Source organism: Balearica regulorum, chromosome W (assembly GCF_011004875.1).
Source record: "Balearica regulorum gibbericeps isolate bBalReg1 chromosome W, bBalReg1.pri, whole genome shotgun sequence".
Lineage (NCBI taxonomy): Eukaryota > Metazoa > Chordata > Aves > Gruiformes > Gruidae > Balearica > Balearica regulorum.
Window position 1 is genome coordinate 4,132,222 of NC_046219.1, and position 27,912 is coordinate 4,160,133.

Sequence of the window (27,912 nt, forward strand, 5' to 3'; positions counted from 1 at the left end):
ATGCAGCTCCCCGGAACTTACATACTCACTCATGTAAGTTTATTAGCGGGAAATTAAAATGTGACCCAGTATATTTTACAGGTTCAGAAATTATTAAAATACAATCAGTCCCAGGCACAGCTAGTACAACCAGTACCTCTAGAAGAGGCTTTGCACCCCTTTGATCTAGGAAATTACATTTGGGTAAAAGTACACAAAAGAAAGGATAACTTATCTCTTTGGTGGGAGAGACCATTTTTGGTATTGCTAACTTTTCTCAGCAATAAAGGTGGAAGAAAAATCAACTTGGATCTATCACTCCCATCTGAAAGCTGCGACCAGTCTAGAATTGGAACCAGGAAACCCTCCTGCCACCGAGAGAACATCCATCACTGCAGAGACAAAATTACCCATGGCTGGGAATTTACACAGAGCTAGTGGATCGGCTGTGGACTTGCTAACCTTGCTTAAAATTCAACAACAAGAAAGTGAAAAGTAATTTGATACTTATGAATTGCACATGGACTGAACTATATCCTTACTTAAAATTAGAGCATAATCAAGAGATAATTGTTACAATATTCTGTTGGTTTTTTTCTTACTAATAATAGTTTAAAAAACCCTTACACAAAACCTATTATAATGAGACATCACATTGTAGATTTGTTCTGGGATGGAGGTTACCAGGCTCTGCAAACTCCGAAACAATGTGCATATTCACAGATAGATTAACTTGGTATTCTGTAGGAAGCCATAAGCAAACTAAAGATAATTGTAAAATTTTGGTTTCCACTATGAGCCTAGTGCTCCGAGTCATCTAATCTGGGTCCGAGTCTCACTGGTTTACCTAAACAACCAGATCCGGCACATGCCAACCCTTTTGCATGAAATAATTTACATTATTAAGATTTATTTGAGGATTATACTACTCTATTTATACAACTACCAGGGCAATATTGGATATGTGGAGAAAGGGCATTTAAGTATTTACCCTCAACCTGGGATGAGAAGTGTATTCTAGGTGCATTAATAAAACTGCAGATAATATTGTAGCCCTACAGAAAAAAAATAAAATTATTATCAGAAATGGTAATACAGAATAGATTAGCATTATACTACCTATTAGCAGCACAGGATGGGATATGTGCATTATTGAATAATAGCTGCTGGTTTTATGTAAATCAAGACAAGAAAATTGAAATATAAACAAAATAAAACTAATTTTAAAGTCTTATATGAATTAAGACAGGAATCTCCCCTAAATCTGTTCAGGTGGTGTGTGAGCCAGCACAGGCAGGACACAGGAACAACCACAAAACCATGGATGAAATGCAAAGAGTAAATTCATTTTTGTTACCTTGCCAACCAGGGGATCCCTGAAGCAGCACCCAGGCAGAGGCACACAAGCAGGGACGCAAGCACCATGGAGCTCGGTCCATGCTGGAGGATCACTGAACCTGCTGGTTTTGCCTGTTTATCAGGGATTTGTGCAGGTGTAGTTTACCACTGTGCTTTGATTTTTCCCACAGCAGGGCAGGAATCTCAAGCATGTTCAGTAGGGTGGCTCTGAGTCTATCACAGGCCCATGTTATCTAAACACAGATGTTCTACTTGTCCAACACACAAGGCTAAACAACAATTAGTATGATATGTGTTTTTTGACACCCCAGCTGCAAGTCACTTGAGCGTGTTTACAATCCTCCTTGCCGATCTGTTATTTTTCCACAAGTGGATAACCTCTTGGCTCCCAGACTTAAGTATAGGACTGTGAACTGAAGGGATTTTGGCTGTTGCATTCAGTATCTTATTTTGCTTTGTAATTATATATGTGCATTTGCAGTATTGTATTACCTTATGCACTTGACTTATTACTAAAATAATAGATAATATAATGTCACCCTGATGGTTAAAAGGAGGGACTGTTATGAAAATTCCCTTCCCTAACTATTCTATCAACCAGTCTTTATAGTATGAAAGTGTATTAACTTTGTTTATATATATATTGGTTCACATTATACACTGTAACGTAATGAGGTAGTGGAATTTTACTGGAGACTTTGGTATTGTTCATGCTTAAGTAAAACAAACTAAAGGATAGCCCAGCCCTGGAAATAAGGACTTTGCTTCTTGGAAGCTTATAGCTGTCTATGAAGGATAAAGGATACGCCTAGACAATCAAGATAATGCCAGCATCTTAGCCCCTCTAACACATCTTTGAAACTCTCCCAGCATTGTCTGGCATCATAACTAAATAACTATAGCAAAACTGACTCCAGGGACATCTGGATCAATAGACAAGCAGCAAGAATGCTGCGAAAATATAGTTGCTTTGCAAAATTTTACTATGATTAGTAACGGGTGGTGTGTGTGTTAGTGATTAGACAAATTGTGTTGTACCTGAATGTTTGAAGGGTATAAGAACCCTGTGTAAAACCACATTTGGGGTGCCCCAATTTGGCTGGGACACCTCACGTGCATGAACAAATATTTACCCTTATGTCCTGGTTTCAGCAGGGATAGAGTTAATTTTCTTTCTAGCAGCTGGTGTAGTGCTGTGTTTTGGATTTAGTATGAGAATAATATTGATAACGCACCGATGTTTTTAGTCGTTGCCAAGCAGTCAAGGACTTTTCAGCTTCTCATACTGCCCTGCCACTGAGAAGGTGGGGGTGCACCCAAGAAGCTGGGAGGGGACACAGCCAGGACAGCTGACCCAAACTGGCCAAAGGGATATTCCATACCATACGATGTCATGTTCCATTTATAACTGGGGGGTGGGCCAGGATGCTGGTTAGCTCAGGATCTTGCAGAGCATCGACTTCAGGTGGTGAGAAATTGTGCTGTTCATCACTTGTTTTGTATATTTTATTATTATTATTATCTTCTTCTTTTGTTTTGTTCTATTAAATTGTCTTTGTCTCAACCCACAAGTTTGTTGGTTTTTTTTTTTTTTTCCCTTTTCCATTTTCGATTCTCTCCCCTGTCCCACTGGGAAGGAGGAACAAGCAAACTGCTGTGTGGTTGTTTTAGCTGCCAGCTGGGTTAAACCACAACAATTTTATTTTTAAATAAAATAGAGAACTAACAAGCGACAGAAATGGAAACAATATTTTGTTCCCATCCCTCCCCACAGGCATAGCAAGGCACTGGAACCCCCACACCAGCCTCTTACCCTGGCCTACATCACATGTGAGGAGGGAAGGTCTGCTACAAACTGCAGGCACTGCAGGCCTTCATGGCCGCCTGTCCCACTAAGTGAAGGAGTATCTAATTACCCCCTTCAATTCAGCAGTAAACCGATCTATTTCTGAGGAGGAAACAACTAGCTTTTCTTTCTCCAGATGGGGCCGGTTTTGCATCCCTCTGCAGGGGATGGGTTTATTACCCGGAGCTGCTGAGCAGATCCAAACATGGCCGCCCATGAGGATTTTCCTCCTGCAGCCCTGCAGGGTTTTACTGCTCTCCATAGAGGCACCCCTCCCCCAGTACCGTATGCCCCCGCTGTCTCCTCACCCCCACGACATCCCTCCCCACCAGTGCATGCTCCGCTATAGCGCTGCTCCGCCCTTTATTTTATTCTAGAGAAAGGAAAATAAGGCACGAGCTAGGGAAAAGGAAACTCCTTACCTGGTCCTGCCTCCCCCCTGAATTCTGCCAGTCCACCCGCGCCCTAGTGAAGGGCGGTTCAGGGGTGCTCGCCCGCTCCCCTAGCGGACAGCTACCACATCGCCACCACCCCGCTCTCAGTGTAGCTTGAGCGGCGACGTAGTCCCACCCTCCGCCCTGCTCCGAGTGGCTGGCGGCGCTCAGGCGTGTTTCTCATTGGGCCTGGCGGCGGCCGGGATATGCTTGGTAGGTTCTGCTGTGCCTGGGTATAGGGCTGGTGGTGGAGGTTAGTTGCTGTAGGGATTGGTTTGTCGTGGAGGAGTTGGACAGTGTGGGATGTGGCGGGTGCTTCTGTGTGAGAGTGGCTTCGGTGGGAGAGAGTCGGTGGCGTCCTGGGAAAGTAGCCCGCATCCTTGGGTCCTTTCTCACCGATATATTCTCTGTGGGTGGCGGTGGTGGTGGTGATGCTGTTGCATCTCTGGCTTCGGGGAGGCGGTGGAGGCCGCCCTGTCGCAGCGGTCGTGTGGGAAATGGCTCTGAGGGAGCTGGGAAGAGGTTTTTTTTTGGGGACCCTGGGGTGGTATGGGAGGGTTGCCCAGAGGTGGGGAGCAGGTGGTTGTTGGACTAGGGGTGGAAAAGAGGGGGGCGCCATATGAAGGGAGTTATCGGGGGTAATCCGAGGGGGGGAGGGGGGGAGGTAGCTTTGGAGTGGGAATGTGGTCTTGAAGGAGGAGACTTGTAAGTCGGGGGGGGGCTTTGGTCAGACTTAGGGTGGTTGTGGCAGAAGTGCAAGTTCAGGGTTTCGGCCGTGTCTGATACTAAAACAAACGATTGTGGCAAGGATGTGTTTTGTCTTTCCAGTCAGGTTCTGACTTTGCTCCCTTGCCAGTAGGGTGGAGGTAGCATGGGGGCGCTTGTGTCTGTGAGCATGGGGCTCCGCAGAGGACCTGAGGGGATGGGGGGGCCTAATAGTTCTTTGCTCAGGCTGTGCTTAAAAGCAGAAGTTGATACAAGTGTACAGTTTGTTATGTTGTGAGGGGAAAGTGTTTTCCTGCAAATGGTATGGAAAGCGCACTGCTAGGATCAGGCTTCCTGCTCAACATCTTTCCTTAAGGGGCACTGTGCAGTCCAGGGATGTCCCATGGAAGGCAGCTGGATATTGGTGCACCACAACCAGTGGTTTGTTTGAGTATAGCTGTAGAAAAATGTAATTGTACATACTTATTTGAGAAGTAGAAGGTAAAAACATTCAGAATTCTTTTCTTTCACAGAGTTATTAAGTGCAGCTTGTGTTTTGTCAGGACCTCGTTCAGAGTCTCCATGTTGTCCCATCTGCCTGATCTGAGAAGAAGTTGGGGATGCTCTGTTTGGGCTGTATGTTTCTAGTAAGCTTTTGTTTGTGACTCTGAAAAAGGTAGGTGTGTATCCCTCAAGAAATAGAGGTACAGACTAAATGGATCTAAAGACAGCAGTGTTCAATGCAGCTTGTGATGGCAAGCTGCGGCTTCTTTCCAAGTTACTGGCAAGCAAAACCAGAGAAGAGGTGGCCTTACTGATGTCAGAAAAAACTAATGGTGCCACACCACTTTTGATGGCAGCCCGTTATGGGCACATTGACATGGTGGAATACTTGTTGGACTATTGCTCTGCTTCTATAGAAATTGGTGGTTCCGTTAATTTTGATGGTGAGACCATTGAGGGAGCTCCACCATTATGGGCAGCATCAGCTGCTGGCCACTTGAAGGTGGTTCAATGTCTGTTAGATCATGGTGCATCTGTCAACAACACAACTCTAACAAATTCAACTCCACTTAGAGCTGCCTGTTTTGATGGTCACCTGGAAATAGTAAAATATCTTGTGGAGCACAAAGCAGACTTGGAAGTATCAAACCGTCATGGGCATACATGCCTGATGATCTCATGTTACAAAGGCCACAAAGAAATTGCTCAGTATTTACTCGAAAAAGGAGCTGATGTTAACAGAAAAAGTGTTAAAGGTAAGTTCATTGTTTCATTTTTCCTTGTAGTAAATAGGGGTGAAGTTACTTGTGTTCTTTAGGAGACTGACATCCAAAATTATTCCTCTAGTCTCATAATGTGAATGTTTTTTCCAGTAAGAGATGAAGTGTATTTAGCTATGTTTTTACAAGTTTTTTTCAGCATACTCATTTAATACTGGGTATAAAATGTAATTCTGAATTGATACGTTTTAATCTAAAGATTTCACATTTATGCATGTGCAAAAAGCTAATCGACTTTTGCTGAGAACTCCTATTTGTAGCAGGTTTGTGTAGTAATAAATATATGAGCATATATTGTGTAAAATTTAGGATCTTTTTAATAATGTTTCTTAACAAGCCAAATATGGTGTTCATAAAATTTGCCTGTGCCACTAAGACTAGAATAGCGAAAGATGCATAAAGGAGAAGAATTCTTTTCTACATTGGAAATGAATAATCACTTTGCTCTTTACTCCTCCTCTCCCTCAAATTCTTGAATAATTTTGGACCTTTTTTTCAACGTTAGTAAACAAAAATGTATTTTAGAATTGAGAAATGAAACTTCATGTGACTGTGATCACAACAGACCTCCAGTGGTGCACAGATCATGAAGAACATCTGTTTACAATTATCCTGACACATTGTTCAAAGTGAAGACTTATGTCCTTTTTGTTGTGATCATAATTATGTGGACATCTTATTGCTGGCTTTTGTTACATCTCAAACTTGTATGTGAATATGATATTGGCCTGTCATGGTTTAACCCCCGCTTGCTCACCTCCCCCCCCCCCCAAGGGGATGGGGAGGAGAATGAGAAAAAAAAAAATCACACCAAACAAACCTTGTGGATTGAGATAAAGACAGTTTAATAGGATAACAGAGGAAGAGAATAATTGTGTGTGTGTGTATAAAATAAAACAAGTGATGCACAAATGCAATTGCTCACCACCCACGGGGAAAAAGCCCCCTGATGCCCAGTCTGTTTCTGAGCAGTGATTCTGCCTCCTGGCTAGCCTCCCAGCTATATACAGAGCATGATGTTATATGGGAGGGAATATCCCTTTTGGCCAGTCTGTGTCAGCTGTCCTGGCTATGCTCTCCCAGCTTCTTGTGCACCTGGCAGGGCATGAGAAGCTGAAAAGTCCTGGACTTACTGTAGACACAACAACTACCTAGCAACAATTAAAACCATCAGTGTGTTATTGACATTATTCTCATCCTGAATCCAAAACACAGCACTACACCAGCTGCCAGAAAGAAAATTAACTCTATCCCAGCTGAAACCAGGACATATAGAGTTAGAGTTAATTCCCCAAAGGGAAGAGAAGGTCTCTGGAACTGACGACAAAATGACAGGCACCACGGCCACTCCAACCCCAGTGACAGCCACTGCGGCTGAACCAAAAGACCAACCTGTGCTGCTATCAATTGCCCCTATACAGAAAAAGAAATACACAAAAAAATCAGTTTGCTTAGTAAGGGATGATGATGAACCTGGGTCATCATAAAAACAGGAGGAAGAGGCAGAACCAGAGGTAATCACCCGAGCCCTGTCCCTGAGTGAGCTGCAAGACATGTGAAAAGATTTAAGTTGGCCTAAAAAGTATATTGATTATTGCAGGTTATGGTTAACTTTTTAGCTCATTGAGCCAGGACATGTTTATTAATAATGAATTTGATAGTAAATCTTTCTGTAGCATAATACTTTAGTTGCCCTTTTCTGGCTAATTAAAATTTTAACAGTATAATATACTTCAAGTATATTTTGACAGAAAAACCTGTAGTGCCTAGCTTACTGCACAATATTGCCACATATGAGAGTAATCACTTTGAAAAAGCTGTTCAGTTAAATATGCCTTTTTTTCTGCAATTCACAGAGTTATGTGGGCTTAACATAAAGATAGCTAAACTAAAAATTTGTCATAGAGGTGGGCAAAGCAAAATAAATCTTTCTTTGTAAGGATTTAAGGTTGCTTATGAATCATGGACTTGTGATAGGATAAAAATGTCATGTTTCTAGACTGGGTTCTTGGAATAACAAGCTAAATATAAAATATACATTATTTTTAGTTTAAAAGTCATCCTTTTATATAGTAGGTATGAACAGAGCAGAGCTGCTAAATATCTAATGTAACAGAAAAAAAATAAATCTGTGGATCTCATTTCTCATTTTTGTGTCACTGGAGTAGGCTTTAATTTACTCTTCCTTATTGTTCACTTTACTAATGCATTAATTTTATTTTTATTTATTGTTTAAATCATTGAATGGCAGCTGTGCACTTCTGAGGATTTTCTCACTGCTCTCAGGTTTTTTTTAATTATCTTAATTTCTTCCTCTCTCTGCTTCCTTCAGTTTGTGTGACTTACAACTTAGGCACATGAGCAAAACTTCCTAAGATATTAACTGATCCTTATTTTTTAATAATAATAAAAATGTTGGATTGGATATGTTTTAGCTCATAAAAAATCATTTTATCTTTTGGACTATGATGTGTACAAATGCATGTGTGTATGTATATCTATTGGTCAAGTATGGACTGCCTTTTTGTGTTTGGAAACAAATGTTCTTCTCTGATATGACATGAGCATGCTTTTTTGGCATCATGGAGCAGTCTGGTCTCTGAAGTTATTAAATAAGCAGTGACAAACTAAAGGAGGAGAGAAAGAAAGTGCTATAAACCCTGAAAGTCAGCTGTGGAAAGGCAGAAGAACTGAGCAAAACTGGTAGCCTTCAATATTACAACAGTATGGGTGTTTCAATGGCTGAAGCTCAACAACTAACCTTCTGAACTTTGTTTTGCAAGAATGCTCACTAGCTATTAATTTCAAAATGAATGTTTCCAATAGGATTCATTCTACATTATCATATTCCACCTTAAAGTCTCCATCTATTACTTTTGGTTTCTACTCCTCCCTTTTCTCTAACAACTCTCTTGACAGAGAGTAGGGGTGCTTGTGGTAGGGAGATGAAGAGAACTTAGAGGGGCGTGGGCTCCTCTCTCCATGGGTCCACAGGTCCTGCCAGGAGCTTGCTCCAGCATGGGCTTCCCACAGGGTCACAGCCTCCTTCAGGTGCCTCCACCTGCTCCGGCGTGAGGAACAGCCCATGGTGAAGACCATGGTGAAGCAGGCTGTCCCCCTGCAGCCCATGGAGGAAGGATGAGGGGGAGCAGAGATTCCACCTGCAGCCTGTGGAGGACCCCATACTGGAGCAGGTGGAGGCACCTGAAGGAGGCTGTGGCCCCGTGGGAAGCCCGCGCTGGAGTAAGCTCCTGGCAGGACCTGTGGATCCGTGGAGAGAGGACCCCATGCCAGAGCAGGTTTGCTGGCAGGACTTGTGACCCCGTGGGGGACCCACACTGGAGCAGTCTGCTCCTGAAGGTCTGCACCCCATGGGAAGGACTCACATTAGAGAAGTTTGTGAAGGCCTGTCTCCCATGAGAGGGACTCCATGCTGGAGCAGGGGAACGATGAGAGGAGTCCTCCCCCTGAGGATGAAGAAGCGGCAGAAACAACATGTGATCAACTGACCATAACCCCCATTCCCTGCCCCCTCTGTGCCGCTGGGGGAGGGGGGGGGAGGAGGTTGAAGCTGGGAGTGAAGTTGAGCCCGGGAAGATGGGAGGGGTGGGCGGAGGTGTTTTAAGAGTTGATTTTATTTCTCATTCCTCTACTCTGTTTTGCCTAGTAATAAATTAGATGAATTCCCTCTCTAAGTTCAGTCTGTTTTGCTTGTGATGATAATTACTGAGTGATCTCTCCCTGTCCTTATCTTGACCCATAAGCTTTTTGTTATACTTTTTCTCCCCTGTCTAATGAAGGAGGGGAGTGATAGAGCAGCTCTGGTGGGCACCTGGCCCCCAGCTAGGGTCAAGCCACCACACACAGATATCATTCCCTTAGTCTATGGACCATCCCTCTAAAATGTCCATTGAGTTCATTTAGTCCTTGACTTTTGGTCTCCGTCTTAGTCTCTTGGAGCATGGGAGGTGGAACCTGCTCCTTGCTCAGTTTTATCAAAGTTCATTCTTCATTAATCCGGGTGATTCTTACTGTAATACCATTGTTATGGCATATACCAATCATAATAGTGATGACATGCAATATTATGTAGCAACTAATATCATACAATTTAAATAATTAGCTATTCTCACCCAAAATCAGATTCCCTTGAGATACACATTGGACTGCCCCATCCTTCTGCGCTACTCAGGCTGTATTCCCTAACATATGTTTTATGTGCACTACAAGAACTTTATCTCCATCTACAGTATATTAATTTTTTTATTGGGCAAGGCTAGCTCGATTGGTAGATCCCCTAGTGTTCACTAACCAGGTGGCCTTGGCTAAATGTGTATCCCGATGTTTGAAAGTCCCACCACTCATTGCTCTCAGGGTAGTCTTTAACAGTCCATGGTATCGTTTGATTTTCCCAGAGGCTGGTACATGATAGGGGATGTGATACACCCACTCAATGCCATGCTCTTTGGCCCAGGTGTCTATGAGGTTGTTTCAGAAATGAGTCCCATTGTCTGACTCAATTCTCTCTGGGTTGCCATGTTGCCATAGGACTTGCTTTTCAAGGCCCAGGATAGTGTTCCAGGCAGTAGCGTGAGGGGAAAGGATATGTTTCCAGCCACCCAGTGGTTCCTTCCACCATTGTAAGTACATAGCGCTTGCCTTGGTGGGTTTGTGGGAGCGTGATGTAGTCGATTTGCCATGCTTCCCTGTATTTATATTTCAGTCATCGTCCTCCATACCACAGAGGCTTTAACCGCATGGCTTGTTTGATCTCAGTGCATGTTTCACATTCATGGATGATCTGTGAGATAGTGTCCATGCTCAAGTCCATCCCTCGATCACGAGCCCATCTATATGTTGCATCCCTTCCTTGATGGCCTGAGGTGTCATGTGCCCATCGAGCTATAAATAATTTGCCCTTTTGTTGCCAGTCCAAGTCCACCTGAGCCACTTCACTCTTGGCAGCCTGATCCACCTGCTGGTTGTTTGGATGTTCCTCAGTGGCCCGACTCTTGGGTACATGGGCATCTACATGACGTACCTTTACAACCAGCTTCTCTAGCCGGGCAGCAGTATCTTGCCACAATGGGGCAGCCCAGATGGGTTTGCTTCTGAGCTGCCAGTTGCTCTGTTTCCATTGCTGTAACCACCCCACGGGGTATTTGTTGCCATCCCTGAATCAGTATAGAGGTAGAGCACCAGCCACTTTTCTCTTTCAGCAATATCTAAAGCCAGCTGGATGGCTTTCACCTCTGCAAACTGGCTCGATTTACCTTCTCCTGCAGCTTCTGTGACTCCATGCAGCGGCCTTCCACCTCTAATGGTTTCCCACAATACGACAGGACCCATCAGTGAACAGGGTGTATGGTTTCTCATCCTTTGTTAGTTTATTATACAGTGGGGCCTCTTCAGCATGTGTCACCTCCTCCTCTGGCAACATTCTGAAGTCATTGTCTTCTGGCCAGTCTGTGATCACTTCCCGAATTCCTGGGCAACTTGGCTTTCCTATTCGAGCCCGCTGTGTGATCAGTGCAACCCACTTCCTCCACGTAGCATCGATTGCATGATGTGTAGAGGGGACCTCCCTTTGAACATCCAGCCCAGCACCGGTAGTCGGTTATTCTCATACTAAATCCAAAATGCAGCTCTATACCAGCTACTAGAAAGAAAATTAACTCTATCATCTCAGCCAAAACCAGGAGAAAAGGACGTTACAATTCTAGTCAACTCCAGACAGAATACTTGTATCTTGCACTTTGATAAATTGCATTGCATGTTTTAATACTTCGCATTATGCTTTATTCGTTCTCCATCAGACCTGCTCTAATAATGGATTTTTCATTCCCTGGCTTTCTGCAATTAAGAAGTTAAACTATAGATAAAGTATACCAGCTCCGATAGCCAGGATGGTGTGTATGTAATGGCACAGGGATTAAGGACTCTTTTTCCAAAAATAATTACTTGTAAGGCAGATTTTTTTTCTGAATGTGGCTTGTAACTCTTTCCATTGCTGGTTTGCTTTGAATGTGGTCTTTTTCTCATCAAGGTAATATTCCTGGGTGTCGTGGTTTAGCCCCAGCCGGCAGCTGAGCACCACGCCACCACTCGCTCACACCCCCCCTCCCCCGCTGGGATGGGGAGTAGAATGGGAAGACAAAGGCAATAGCCTCACGGTTTGATATAAGGACAGTTTACTGGGACAGCAAAGGGAGAGGGAAACAACAACAGTACTTAACAGAATATACACAACTGGTGACACAGTGCAGTTTCTCACCCAACAACCATACAACTCAGACCACACAGCTCAGACCTGTCCTGAAGCCGCATCGCCCCTCCCCAACTAGCCCCGCTTTTATACTGGGCATGATGTCACATGGTATGGAATACTCCCTTTGGCTAGTTTGGGTCACCTGTCCTGGCTGTGTCACATCCCAGCTTCTGGTGAAAATTAACTCTATCCTAGCTGAACCCAGGACACTGGGTTTCACTGATGGTCTTTATTACCTCTGTCTCCCTTCAGTTGTTAATGGACACACCTGCTAGCCAAAACACTAACTCTTTCCCCTTCTAAATATTAGAAAATTTAAGAACTGCTGGATTAGGCATTCATTTAGGTATCTCTTGAGATCTGCACAGGAATGTTTGGTTGGAAACCCTATTTTCTGTTGTCTGTCATATTCCATACTACCATAAAAGTTAGAGGGAATCATGTATTTTGAAAATGCAAAATAATGCTATGATTTGTCTTGTTCTTAAATACCATTAGCTCTTGCATAGTATTTGATTATAATGGCTTTGTAAAATAATGTGGAGGATAAGGCTTGTTCAGTTCACTTGCTCATTTTGCTCATTTTGGAAAGTTTACAAGTATACAGACCTCAGTCTCTATGAGTACCTTATCAAGGTTATACATATAGTAGTACTATATCATGGACTAGCACTGTTTTAGTGTTATCATTTATGTGGGAGACTGAAAAGCATAATACTCAAACCTGCAGGGGGGGAAATTTTTTACAGACTTGGCGGCCCCAGTAGTAGGGGGATTATATGGATGTACACTCAAAATAATTAATCTTCCCTTGCAGTAAACATCAAGGAATCTGACAGATTTGTTCTCTTCTGAGTTTTTGTCTTGTCTGCTTGCCAAGATTCATTTGGGAAAAAAAAAAAACAAGAAAAAAAATTAAAATTCCAAACACACTTTTTTTCCCTTGTGAATAAAGGCCTTGTTCTAAACGTATTCTGTGTCTGTTTGGTTTGGGGTTTTTTTGGATGATATTACATAATTATCTGCACTGCAATTTGTAGATATTTTGTGCACGATGCTATGTGAAACTGAACTTCAGTACAAATGTCTATAAATAAAATAATGAAAGAAGATACAGTTTAAAGGAATAAATTATTGAATTTCAGATGCAAAAAATAGTTCCTGTTGAAATGAAATGATTCATGACATTTTATACATTATTGCCACTTTATATTATTAATCTTGATAATATGAGTTATCATTAAGTATTTTTGTGACCAAGGGAACAATTATTCTGTTGCAGAACACGGAACAACTTGTTGAGGTTAACAGTTCTTTGCAATTTTTACTTAATTTATTTTTAAAAGGAAGGCATACCTTCAGTCTTCCTTTGACATGTATGCTAAGTGTAGAGATGTAAAACAGTTTTCTTTTGCACTGCCTGTATTTGTATGTATGTATCAATAATTTTTTTTCAAAAATCAATAAAGCTGCTAGAGGACTTATTTCCTTCAAGTGCTCTGCTGAAAAAAAACTAAAAAATTCAGTGTTTTATGAACAACTTCACTTTATGAAGGTGATTAATTTAATCTGTGAGGCTGCTAAAGTATATACATGTGGTTTATTTTAAATATGAAGAAAAAATGATTTAATTTGACCGGTGTGTAAAGTTCAGCAGCTGAGTGTGTATTTTCAGGAAGAGATCGTTGGTATGATATCACACTGCTATCATATTTTAAAATTCAAATTTTAAATTTCAAAAGTTTTGATTTAGCATTTTGCAAATTTTAGGAAGTGGATGTAGTTAATATTTGTTGTAAATCAAGCCAAATCACTTTATGTCACTGCTTCACTTTCTTTCCTCCCCATGTCACAAGCTATGAGCTTATTTTGAGAATAATTTGCTTCTGACATAGAAAGACACAACCTCATTATAAATTTGAATCTCCCTAGACTGCTTTTTTTTTTTTTTCAAGACTGCATAGTTAGGGAATTAATTCTGTGATACATGAAGCATTTGTGTAATGTTCATACTACCTCTGTTAAAGCAGGAGTATAATGAAAGAATGAAACATGAAACTATGATATCAGTTTAACATATTATTTTTTCCCTAATGTGTTGTTATGATATTTGGATTATTCTATTTTGTTCTTTTTTTTTAATTAGAGAACATTATTAGGTAGTACTAATAGTAGAGTTTTATATAGATAGAAAACAGTATTAACAATGCAATATACTGCAATATAACAGTGCCTATTTCTCTAGCAGAGAAGTGCTATGACTAGCATATTTCCAGTCCAATTTTGTTCTTGTGCAAGAATGAGAAGTTTCTCATGCTGTTGTAATATTAGCTAGCTTCTACATGTGATCAAATTCCAGCAGATCACTTAAGAATTAGAAATGGATTAAGAAAATTTAATGAAGTCTGCTTTGAAATAATCATCCTTAACTTAAAGAATGCTTAAAAAATTTGACCAATATCTCTGTATATATTTCTCTTAGCTGCTTATCAAAGAGAATGTCTTTCAAAGGACGTTTGCTTCTTTTCAGCCTATCTCCTCTTTAATGCAGCAGTAGATATAATGTTGATGTTAATTTTTTACTAAAAAAATAATTTGTTACAAAAATTGGATTGACTTAACTGCAGAATTGCATAGATAGTGTTCAGGCACTGTTTATTCCCATCACTATAGACAATATAGTATTTTTGAAGTGGATAAGTTGATTTGCCATCCTTATATTTGAACAGTTGAATTTGTGGGTAACGTGGAACGTAAACCTTGAGTTAGATATCAAGGCTAACTGCCATGTCCTCTTAAATTCTTCCTCAAATTTAACACTTGATAATTGCTAGGTAGATGACTGGAATTCTTGTTATTTCTTAAGGTTGGGTTTTATGTGTATGTGTGTTTTGTTGGGTGGTAGGGTTTTTTTGTTTAAGTTGGCAGCTCTATATCCATATATCTGTCCATGCCCACTTTTAGTTTATGGAAGCTTGTATTCTTATAATATTTCCTTCCTACTGCTGTTCCATCCAGTGAAACTGAAGTGAGGTGCAGCCACTAAAAATTAGTGGTGATTGCTTTCCTTTATTAGTTTGTGCATTGCTTGAAATAATTGTGGTCTCCAAGGCCTACTACAATATAAGTACCTAAAAAATTACCCTAGTTCTGATATGCTGCCAGTAACCACCATTTAAGTAAATAATTATAATACTAATCAAAAATCAAATCTCTTAATGAAGGAGATCCGGGTGGAGAGAGTACTGAAAATCCTTGGTGGTTTAGGAATATTTCCACATGTTCTGCATAGCTGCATTGTAAATTAATGACATATAAACTGTTGGTTTGTACCTGAATTAATGCAAACAATGGCTAAGCTTAATTTGTGTGAATTTTTGCACTATCAATGTGTCATAGCATACATGTCTGGCAGTTTATAAAAGAGGGCAACATTATGTGGTGATGGATCTACAGCATGTAATGTGAATAGCTGCCGTTGATCCTTTTGTCAAAGCTAGCAAGATGTACATCAATAGTTGTGACGCAATTGTAAGAACTTTGGTGTTACTAGTGCATTTTGATTTGTTTGTCTTTAATATGATTTTATGTTATGATTTTTTTAATATCTTGAAAATATTGACTTGAAGGTAGAAAATACAGGATTGTGAATGATAAAATGTAAAGATGAAATAGTTGTGATCTAAGGATGACTCTAGTATTTTAACAAGTACAGTATGGTCTGTAATAAAACATTTTTGAGAGCGTTTTTTATTTTTGAGAGGGTTTTTTACATTTTAAATCAACTAACACCTCAAATATAAGTTAAACTATGTACACTAATATTTTGAAATTTAAATGTTTAAATTTGCCCAGCTAACACAAGATTCTGACATACATTGGTGGAAACACATGTAGTTCTGAATCTTTTTCATCCCAGGCCATGTCTAGATTGGCATTGGAATTGACACCCTCCAAAAGACCTTTCTAGTGTTTCAGAGTTCTGCTGTGAGTGAGGTAGTATGGACTTGAATACACCCTAAACTGGCTACATTAACTGGTGGCTCAGCCTACACCCAGATGGATCTGGTTTTGGCTTCATCAGTGTTCCAGAAGTGCAGATGGCCCGAGGAGCCAGTCAGCATTTACTTCTGGTTTGACAGCTATAGTTAAGTTTTAACTAGACTTTCTCCAGCACAGCAAGATTACTTTTATAATGTATCTATGTACTGGCAAGCTGATTTTGTGTATTTGTCTACTTTTGATCTCGTTCCATCTTAGGAATTTAAAGGTCTCATGCTTGTCAATCTGGAGGTATGAACAGTTTTCCATAATAAAGAAAAAAGGAATTATAGTTAATAAACTACGGTTGACAAACCAAACTTTTAATCCATCTAAATTTGGAAAAGTATCTGTTCCTGTGATTGGAAATTTTGTTGGTCTCGGTAGAAACTGTAGTGTGACCAGACCAGTTTATAGGTGAAGCTCCTGTCACTGACTTAACACTCCATTAGTGACAAAGATTGCCTAGGGTATTTGAGACTGAAAATCACTTCCTATTAAGACCTGATTTTAGTTTCATGAGTCTTGATCTAACAGATAATTTTAGGTGCCACTTTGTGTGGGATGTCCTCCTCAGCTTACTTTTTTTGTAAGTGATAGTAAAATAGTTGGCCACTATTCAGAAATGCATTAGAAAAAGAACATTTAGCAAGTTAAGCTCACTGTATGTTAATAAACAATCTAATGTTTTGTGGGTTGGGGGTTTTTTCTGGGTTGGTTTTTGGTTGTGGGTTGTGGGGGTTTTTTTGTAGGTTGGGTTGTTTGTTTTTTAATATTTGGAACTTGCACTTAAAAATTGTTTGAGGGGACAAACTGTGATCACAGCTCCTGTTCTACAATATATTCTTTCTGCAGAAATGATTTGTTAATGGAAAGCCTTTACCTCCATCTTATTTTCAGTTTATTTCAATGCAGTGTTCAGCTTTTAAGACAAATCTCAGGCATACTTTAGGGACTGATTTGGGTTTTACTGGCTAAACACTCTAATATAAAGAGTGAACTGCACATTCTAGAGATCAGACCCTGGAGGAGGAGTACATTAAGAAAATGTACGAAGGTAAATCTAAGCTGTTGAGATCAGGAGGCTGTATGCCTACAAAAATGCACTTTTCCCAAACATCAGCTGAAGATTTCAAGACTACTGCTTTGTTTCCCTACCTACTTCAGCTGTCTTATAGATCTAGAAATACAACAGCAAAGCCCACTGCAAATCAGTGTCTTGTTGACATAGAAAAAAGCCTGCCAAAATGCAAATGAGGAAGTTTTAGGAAACTTTCTCTTTGAACTTTTTAAAAAGCAAATCAGATGACTATGAATGTACAGAATCCTTGGAAAAGGAGGTCTCACTTGAGAATGTGGAGACTTGCTGATGATGTAACAGATACTGATGATCTGATAGCTAGTAAACCAGAATTTGCAAGGCTAGTGGTATAAGACATCTTAATTTTAGGGTTGGGGAGGTGAGATTCTTACATGGGTGTGCTGTTATTTATTTTCATGTTGTCGTGGTTTTACCCCAGCTGGCAGCTGAGCACCACGCAGCCGCTCGTTCACTCCCTCCCCATCGGGATGGGGAGAGAATTGGAAGAGTTAAAGTGAGAAAACTCGTGGGTTGAGATAAAGACAGTTTAATAGGTAAAGCAAAAGCCGCGCGCACAAGCAAAGCAAAGCAAGGAATTCATTCCCCACTTCCCATGGGCAGGCAGGTGTTCAGCCATCTCCAGGAAAGCAGGGCTCTGTCACGTGTAACAGTGACTTGGGAAGACAAATGCCATCACTCCGAATGCCGCCGCCCCCCCCTCTCTCTTCCCCCAAGCTCCTTATAAACTGAGCATGACGTCATATAATATGGAATATGCCTTTGGTCAGTTTGGGTCACCTGTCCTGTCTGTGTCTCCTCCCAACTTCTTGTCCAGCCCCAGCCATCCCGCTGGCAGGGCAGTGCAAGAAGCAGAAAAGGCCTTGGCCCCATGTAAACACTGCTCAACAATAAGTCCATAGAACAAAAACATCTCTATATTATCAATGCTGTCTCCAGCACAAATCCAAAACATAGCCCCACACTAGCTACTATGAAGAAAATCAATCCTCTCAGCTGAAACCAGGACACATGTTAATGTAGTGGGAGGCTGAAAAGTTGGTATGCCTGAATCTGTAGTATATATGAAAAAGAAGCTAGGTTTAAATTGTGAAGATTTAAAAGCAATCAACCACACAAGAAACTTTATTATGTTGAGGGAGTGGGGGGAGCTATTGATTGTCTATCTTCCTGTCTCCCCCAGTGAAATACTCTGTCATGGTTTAACCCCCAGCCAGCAGCTGAGCACCACGCAGCCACTGGCTCACTCCCCCCCTATTGGGATGGGGGAGAGAATTGGAAGAGTGAAAGTGAGAAAACTCATGGGTTGAGATAAAGACAGTTTAATAAGTAAAGCAAAAGCCATGCACGCAAGCAAAGCAAAACAAGGGATTCATTCACCACTTCCCATGGGCAGGCAGGTGTTCAGCCATCTCCAGGAAAGCAGGGCTCCGTCATGCGTAACGGTTACTTGGGAAGACAAATGTCATCACTCTGAATGCCGTTGCCCCCCACTTCCTCTTCCCCCAGCCCCTTATAAGCTGAGTATGATGTCATATGGTATGGAATATCCCTTTGTTTGGCTGGGGTCAGCTGTCTCAGCTGTGTCCCCTCCCAACTTCTTCTGCATCCCCAGCCTACTCACTGGTGGGGCGGTGTAAGAAGCAGAAAAGGCCTTGACTCTGTGTAAGCACTGCTCAACAATAAAGAAAACACCTCTATATAACAAAAAGTCTCTATATTATCAACACTGTTTCTAGCACAAATCCAAAACACAGCCCCATACTAACTACTATGAAAAAAAAGTAACTCTATCTCAGCTGAAACCAGGACAGCTCATGTATGATCTTAAGCAAAACTTACTTCTACTTGAAGCATAGTAGTTAAATATTTAACTGTGATGTCCAATGTTTTCTTTTTAATTTGCTGCAAATATGTTTTTCAGTCAGGTGACACTAGTGCTTTCTGGAAATTTTACCACATAGTGGTTGGGAATCCTGAGCAGAGGGGTTAATGTGGGACTTCAGGATAAAGACACAATAAAGTACTAAGAATAGTTTGTCTGTGTGTATACATAGGCTTGTGTCGTGGTTTAGCCCCAGCCAGTAGCTAAGTGCCACGCGCTGCTCGCTCACCCCTCCCCCGGCAGGATGGGGAGGAGAACGGAAAAACAACGGCAAAGCCTCAAGGGTTGGGATAAGGGCAGTTTACTGGGACAGCAAAGGGAGAGGGAAACAATCAACGACAGTGCTGATAACAGATATTCACAGTGGGTGATAACAGAAAACGATTTACCGATCCCACGACTGACCAACCGGACACTCAACCCGTCGCAGAGCCACGCTGACACGCCGAACCAGCCCCTGCCAGACTAGCCCCCTTTTATGGTGAGCATGATGTCACATGGTATGGAATAGCCCCCGGCCAGCTTGGCTCACCTGTCCTGGCTCCTTGGGAAATTAACTCTATCCTTGCCAGAACCAGGACATTATCCACCCCTTATTCCATAACATCTACGTCATGCCCAGATTATTTAACAGATCTCATTGCCTTACTCTATGGGCTATCGCTCTAAAATGTCTGTCGAGTTCATTTAGTCCATGGTTTTGGGTTCCATCTGCCATTACAGTCTCTCAGAGCAGGGGCAATGGTGCATGCTGCTGGATTGTTGCACGCTGCATCCGGAGTCTTCACAGCCGGTGTATCTGGTATGGTCCATGCTCACAGTCTGGATGTCAAAGATGTGATTTTTCGATAAAGTTTCTGGGCACCAGTTGCTGAAGTCAGTTCTAGTTCCATCATCGTGGCACTTTGTTCAGTTTCAAAGTCCATCCTTCATTAGTTGTGGGTGATTCTTATGGTCATACCATTGATACAGTATATCGCTATTAACATCATGCAATTTAATTTATGGGCTATTTTCACCCAAAATCAAATCCCCTTGGGGTACACACCGGACTTCCCCATCTTTTCTCATCACCCACCAAGTGCACCCTGGTCCCTGAGCAAAAGCAATCCCGCAGATGGGCTTGCCTTTGCCTGAAGCAGGGATAACCCAAACTGTTTTACCCAACATATTTTTCATGTGCACTACAGAAACTTTATCCCCTTCTACTGGGCGTGGAAATTTTGATTGGGCAGGGCCAGCTCGATTGGCAGATCCCCTGACGGCGCCCATCATGCCATCTTATGCCTAAAAACTGGATTTCCTGCGCAGGCCCCTTCACCTTACTTGGTTTTATGGCGAAGCCAGCCTGCAGCAGGATTTGGATTATTTTCTTCCCTTTCTCAGAAACTTCCTCTGCTGAGTTGCCCCATACAATGATGTCATCAATGTATTGCAGGTGCTCTGGGGCTTCACCCTTTTCCAGGGCAGTCTGGATCAGTCCATGGCAGATGGTGGGGCTGTGTTTCCACCCCTGGGGCAGTCGATTCCAGGTGTACTGGACGCCCCTCCAAGTGAAGGCAAACTGTGGCCTGCACTCTGCTGCCAAAGGGATCGAGAAAAATGCATTAGCTATATCAATTGTGGCATACCATTTGGCTGCCTTTGACTCCAGTTCATATTGAAGTTCCAGCATATCTGGCACGGCAGCACTCATGGGCGGTGTGACTTCAGTTCAGGCCACGATAGTCTACCGTCAGCCTCCACTCTCCATTGGGCTTCCGCACTGGCCATATGGGACTGTTAAAGGGTGAGCGGGTTCTGCTGATCACTCCCTGACCCTCCAGTTGATGAATTAGCTTGTGGATGGGAACCAGGGAGTCTCTGTTGGTGCGGTATTGCCGCCGGTGCAGAGCTGTGGTAGCAATCAGCACCTGTTCCTCTTCAACCTTCAGCAGCCCTACAACAGAAGGGTCCTCCGAGAGACTGGGCAGACTAGACAATGGTTCAGTTTCCTCTGCTTCCAAGGCAGCTATTCCAAAAGCCCACCAGTAGCCTTTTGGGTCTTTGAAATACCCTTTTCAGAGGTAGTCTATGCCCAGGATGCACGGAGCCTCTGGGCCAGTCACAATGGGGTGCTTTTGCCACTCATTCCCAGTTAGACTTACTTCAGCCTCCAGCAGAGTCAACTGTTGGGATCCCCCCGTCACACCAGAAATAGATATTGGTTCCACCCCTTCATAGTTCGATGGCATTAGGGTACACTGTGCACCCGTGTCCACTAGGGCCTTGTACTCCTGTGGGTCCTATGTGCCAAGCCATCGGATCCACACAGTCCAATAAACCCTATTGTCCCTTTCCTCCACCTGGCTGGAGGCAGGGCCCCTCTAATCCTGCTCGTCATAGTCACTAGTCACCTCTTGCAAAAAGGACTTAGAAGTCCCTTTGAGAGGATCAGAAGTACGATCTGGCCTTTCACTTGATCTAGGGGGGGCTGCCCGGTGGAAACTGGAGCAGCATTCTTTCTGGAAGAGTCCCTTTGTACAGCTGTCTTGCCTTGTAGCTCATGTACGCGTGCCCGCAGGGTTGAGGTGGGCTTCCCATCCCATTTCCTCATGTCTTCTCTGTGGTCACGCAGGTAAAACCACAGGATACCTCGTGGTGTGTATGCTCTGTATCCCCTCTCTGGAGCAGAAAAACGCTTACTCCTAACAGCTGAAATACGGGTCTGTACAGGTGGGGAGTAGGATATATCCTCTTTGAGTTGCCGGATGTCGTGAGACAGTTTCTCCACAGCCGAGACTAGGGAGGAAGAAAGGCTCTCCTCACATTGCTGGAGTCGGCCAGCCACTTCGTCCACCGTGGGTGCCTCTTCACTCTTCCAGTCGATTACTGCCAGTGAGTTGGCGTACGATGATGGTGCACTTCGCACAAATTTTCGCCACGTGGGTCGGGTACACTGGACTTCATCGGGGTCTGTGGGCAACTGTGCATTGTCCGGATCGTAATAAACCATCTCCCGCACAGCTAATTCCCTCAGATATTGAATACCTCTCTCCATAGTGGTCCACTTGCCTGGCCGACGTACGACATCTTCGCTGAAAGGATACCTTTCCCTCACACTTGACAGGAGTCGCCTCCAGAGGCTAAGGGCCTGTGCCTTCTTCCCAATTGCCTTGTCAATGCCCCCTTCCCTAGACAGGGATCCCAGCTGCTTGGCCTCCCTGCCCTCCAGTTCCAGGCTACTGGCCCCGTTATCCCAGCAGCAGAGCAGCCAGGTAATGATGTGCTCCCCTGGAAGGCGGCTGAAATCTTTCCGCATATCTCGCAGCTCACTCAGGGACAGGGATCGAGTGATCACTTCTGGTTCTGGCTCTTCTTCTTGTTCTCGTGATGGCCCCGGTTCATCATCATCTTTCACTAAGCAAACCGATTTCCTTGGGTATTTCTTTTTGTGTATAGGGGCGACTGATACTGGTATGGGTTGATCTTTTGGCTCGACTACAGTGCCTATTGCAGGGGTTTGGGTAGCTGCAGGGCCTGTGGGTCCCCTCTCTCCCTCTGGATGGTGCTGCCTACTATCAAGCAGTGTTTGATAGATTGTGGCCAGGGCCCAGCACAGCGCAGTAAGTTGTGTCTCCTTAGAATCCCCACAGCATGTTCCTTTCAAATATTCTACCATTTTATCAGGGTCTTGCAATTGTTCAGGAGTGAAGCTCCAAACCATTGGGGGTGAGAAGGTCTCTAGATACCCGCCCATACTCTCCCACATGCCATGCCAGCCCTGACCATTCAGTCTTGGGGAAGATCCCTGGGTGGTCCTCTTGAAAAAATTTTTGCTAACCCTGAACAGGACTTGGAAAGCATGCAGGAGACCTAGCAATAGGAATATACTGGCCTGAACATTCCAAGGGTATTCAAAATTCTCAAAAATTGTTGTAACCAACCAAAAGGGAAAAGGGGAGGTGAAAGAGTGGGAGAAGGTATCCCCCCCTGTCTTCCCCATAGATTGGGTGCAATTATTAATCGATTCTGAAAGGTATTGAGCAAGGTACGGGCCTGACCGAAATGCTACATACATGTACCAGCTCAGACTCATGACCATCGATGATATCTTATCATAAGTCATTATCACACAATACAACGACATGAGAACAGGAACCCCTCTCCCAGAGGTGATAAACAGCACCGCAGGGATTACATAGAGTAAACACGGGTTTACAAACCAGAGCCATGTGACCAAACAGAACATCATTATGACCAGTGACTGTTTCAGTAACATTATAAATGCTTATAACAACTTTGTTTTAACACACTTGGGTCAGACTTGTCGTTATCACAACCCCTCGAGCCCCATGTTGGGCGCCAAAAAGGACTGACGTGGTTTAGCCCCAGCCGGTAGCTAAGTGCCACGCGCCGCTCGCTCACCCCTCCCCCGGCGGGATGGGGAGGAGAATGGAAAAACAACGGCAAAGCCTCGAGGGTTGGGATAAGGGCAGTTTACCGGGACAGCAAGGGAGAGGGAAAACAATCAACAACAGTGCTGATAACAGATAGTAACAATGGGTGATAACAGAGAACGATTTACCGATCCCATGACTGACTGACCGACCGACCGACGGGACGCTGGACCTGTCCCAGAGCCAGGCTGACACGCCGAACCCACCCTAGCCCCCTTTTTATGGTGAGCATGATGTCACATGGTATGGAATAGCCCCCGGCCAGCCCGGCTCACCTGTCCTGGCTCCTTGTGAAATTAACTCTATCCTTGCCAGAACCAGGCAAAATAAGCAAGTCCCTCAGAATATTCTGACAGCCTCCGAGGCCCCGTTGAGATGAAGGGCCTGTTGTGATGAGTTGCATTTGCCTTTGTGTACAATTATTACCTTGGAACACTTTGATTAAAGGGCAAGGCCAGTGTTGAGTTAGCACAGCTTTAATTTTTATACAGATCTTATTATTTTTTTTATCGTGGATGGAGATAGGGAAGAAGGAAGGAAATTTGACAAAGGAAGAAGGGAAAATGTAACCACTTAAGATGGCAAGCTTAGGTTTCTGTTTTATACTTGAAAGCAGATACAAAATTGCTCATATAGTAGAGAATTCTGTTTTTGAATAATGAGACATAAGTGTCCTTAAAATCTGTTTAATTCTTTTGGGTAATAATGTCAAGCATTTTGATTTGTATAACTGCTTGGTAGCCTTGATGTTTTAATCAGGTCTTGAATGTTTTCATTTGTCATTTAAACCTTTCCTAGTCTGTAGATGTCAAAACAAATTTTATTTTTATTTTTTTAACTATTAGTGTGGTGATATTTGGACTATAATTTGATTATGATTTATGTAATTGGTTTTCTTCTTTTGCTAGGAAACACTGCATTACATGACTGTGCAGAATCTGGAAGTTTAGAGATCATGAAGATGCTTCTCAAGTATTGTGCTAAGATGGAAAAGGATGGCTATGGAATGACTCCCCTTCTGTCAGCCAGTGTGACAGGCCACACAAATATTGTGGACTTTCTGACCCAACATGAACAGACCAGTAAGATAGAATGTATAAATGCTCTGGAACTTCTAGGAGCAACATTTGTGGACAAAAAGAGAGATCTGCTTGGTGCTTTGAAATACTGGAAACAAGCTATGGAAATGAGATACAGTGATAAGACTAGTATCCTGAACAAACCTGTGCCACAAACACTAATTATGGCCTATGATTATGCTAAAGAGATAAACAGCTCAGAAGAGTTAGAAAATCTTATTGCAGACCCCAATGAGATGAGAATGCAAGCACTGTTAGTTAGAGAACGTATTCTTGGTCCTTCTCACCCAGATACATCCTACTATATTAGATATAGAGGTGCTGTCTATGCAGACTCTGGAAACTTTAGGCGATGCATCAACTTATGGAAATATGCTTTGAACATGCAGCAGAGCAATCTAGATCCACTGAGCCCTATGACAGTGAGCAGTTTACTATCATTTGCTGAACTCTTCTCCTTCATGCTGCAAGACAGGGCAAAAGGCCTGCTAGGCACTACTGTTACGTTTGATGATCTCATGGGTATACTGTGCAAAAGTGTTCTCGAAATAGAGCGGGCCATGAAACAAATCCAGTGCCCTCCTGATCCAATGCAGCTGAACAAAGCCCTTTCTATCATTTTGCATTTAATTTGCTTGTTGGAAAAAGTACCTTGCAGCTCAGAACAGGAGCATTTTAAGAAACAGACTATTTACAAGTTTCTTAAGCTTCAGCCTAGAGGGAAGAATAACTTCAGTCCACTTCACCTTGCTGTTGACAAGAATACTACATGTGTGGGTCACTACCCAGTTTGTAAATTCCCCTCTCTACAAGTTACTGCTATCCTGGTGGAATGTGGTGCTAATATAAATGTCAGAGACTCTGATAACAACAGTCCTTTACATATTGCTGCACTGAACAACCATCTAGGCATCATGAATTTTCTTATCAAGTCAGGTTCACACTTTGATGCCACAAACTCACATAAACAAACTGCTAGTGATTTGCTGGATGAGAAGAAAATAGCGAAAAACTTAATCCAGCCTATAAATCATACTACGTTGCAGTGCCTTGCTGCTCGTGTTATAGTGAATCATAACATATGCTATACAGGGCACATCCCTGAAAAGCTAGAGAAATTTGTTTTGCTCCATAGATAATAGCGTGCAGTCCCAGAGTGCTGTTGTTGAAGCATGACTTGATGACAATGTTTCCTTGAGCACTTGAGCACCAGTATTCCCTTAGCTTGCTCCATCTTGCTCTCACTGGCTAAAGCGTTGTTAGCATCGCATCTGCAGAGTTGCTTAACCAATATTTGAATATGCCATATATTATATTTTGTGGATTATTTAGAAATGTAGTGCCATATTTAGACTCTTTAAAAAGTTTGCCAAAGGCTTGTCTATTCTGGTTGTGTGAGCCGACACAGGAAGGATGCAGGAACAACCAAAAAACCACAGCTGAAATGCAAAGAGTAAATTTATTTTTGTTACCTCGCAAACCGAGGGATCTCTGGAGCAGCACCTGGGCAGAGGCACACAAGCGGGGATGCAGGCACCGTGGAGCTCGGTCCATGCTAGAGAGAGTTACCGAACCTGCTGCTTTCACCTTTATATGAGATTCATGCAGGCGTGGTTTACCACTGTGCTTTGATCATTCCCACAGCAGGGCAGGAATCTCAAGCATGTTCACTAGGGTGCCTCTGAATCTATCACAGGCCTGTGTTATCACAGAATCATAGAATCATAGAATCATAGAATGGCTACGGTTGGAAGGGACCTCAAAGATCATCTAGTTCCAGCCCCCCTGCCACGGGCAGGGACACCCTCCACTAGACCACGTTGCCCAAAGCCTCATCCAACCTGGCCTTGAACACTTCCAGGGATGGGGCCTCCACAACCTCTCTGGGCAACCTGTTCCAGTGCCTCACCACTCTCACAGTAAAGAATTTCTTTCTAACATTAATCTAAATCGACCCTCCTTCAGCTTAAACCCATTACCCCTTGTCCTGTCACTACACTCCCTGATAAACAGTCCCTCACCATCTTTCCTGTAGGCCCCCTTCAGGTACTGGTAAGCCACAATTAGATCTCCCCGGAGCCTTCTTTTCTCCAGGCTGAACAATCCCAACTCTCTCAGCCTGTCCTCATAGGAGAGGTGCTCCAGACCTCTGATCAGCTTCATGGCCCTCCTCTGGACTCGCTCCAACAGCTCCATGTCTCTCCTGTACTGGGGCCCCCAGAGCTGGACACAGTACTCCAGGTGGGGTCTCACAAGAGCGGAGTAGAGGGGCAGGATCACCTCCCTCGACCTGCTGGTCACACCTCTTTTGATGCAGCCCAGCACACGGTTGGCTTTCTGGGCTGCAAGCGCACACTGCCGGCTCATGTTGAGCTTCTCATCAGTCAATACCCCCAAGTCCTTCTCCTCAGGGCTGCTTTCAATCCATTCCTCGCCCAGCCTATAGTCGTGCTTGGGATTTCCCTGACCCACATGCAGGACCTTGCACTTGGCCTTGCTGAACTTCATGTGGTTCGCACGGGCCCACCTCTCCAGCCTGTCAAGGTCCTTCTGGATGGCATCCCTTCCCTCCAGCGTGTCGACCGCACCACACAGCTTGGTGTCGTCGGCAAACTTGCTGAGGGTGCACTCGATCCCACTGTCCATGTCACCGACAAAGATGTTGAACAGTGCCGGTCCCAGTACCGACCCCTGAGGAATGCCACTCGTCACTGGTCTCCACTTGGACATTGAGCCGTTGACCACAGCTCTTTGAGGGCGACCATCCAGCCAATTCCTTATCCACCGAGTAGTCCATCCATCGAATCCATGTCTCTCCAATTTAGAGACAAGGATGTCATGCGGGACAGTGTCAAATGCCTTGCACAAGTCCAGGTAGATGACGTCGGTTGCCCTTCCCTTATCCACAGATGCTGTAACCCCATCATAGAAGGCCACCAAGTTTGTCAGGCACAATTTGCCCTTAGGGAAGCTGTGCTGGCTGTCACCAATCACCTCCTTGTTTTCCATGTGCCTGAGCATAGTCTCCAGGAGGGTCTGCTCCATAATCTTGCCGGGCACAGAGGTGAGACTGACCGGCCTGTAGTTCCCTGCGTCTTCCTTTTTCCCCTTCTTAAAAATGGGGGTTATGTTTCCCCTTTTCCACTCTGTGGGAACTTCACCGGACTGCCAGGACTTCTCAAATATGATGGCGAGTGGCCTGGCCACTTCATCCGCCATTTCCCTCAGGACCTGTGGATGCATCTCATCAGGTCCCATGGCCTTGTGTACCTTCAGGTTCCTTAGATATTCTCGAACCTGATCTTCTCCTACAGTGGGTGGTTCTGCATTCTCCCAGTCCCTGCCTTTGCCTTCTGTGACCTGGGTAGTGTGGCTCAAGCACTTGCCAGTGAAGACTGAAGCAAAGAAGTCATGTTATCTAAACACAGATGTTCTACTCGTCCAACACACAAGGCTAAACAACAATTAGTATGATATATGTGTTTTTTGACACCC

At 43.4% G+C, this 27,912-nt stretch overlaps 1 protein-coding gene across 1 annotated transcript; it reads left to right on the forward strand.

Moving 5' to 3' along the window:
* The first annotated feature begins 4,570 nt into the window (after positions 1 to 4,570).
* On the forward strand, positions 4,571 to 27,912 carry LOC104643796 (protein fem-1 homolog C). The gene is made up of 2 exons (XM_075738976.1): positions 4,571 to 5,582; positions 24,247 to 27,912. The coding sequence occupies exons 1-2, from the start codon at positions 5,039 to 5,041 to the stop codon at positions 25,554 to 25,556; spliced, it is 1,854 nt and encodes a 617-aa protein (XP_075595091.1). The 5' UTR covers positions 4,571 to 5,038; the 3' UTR covers positions 25,557 to 27,912.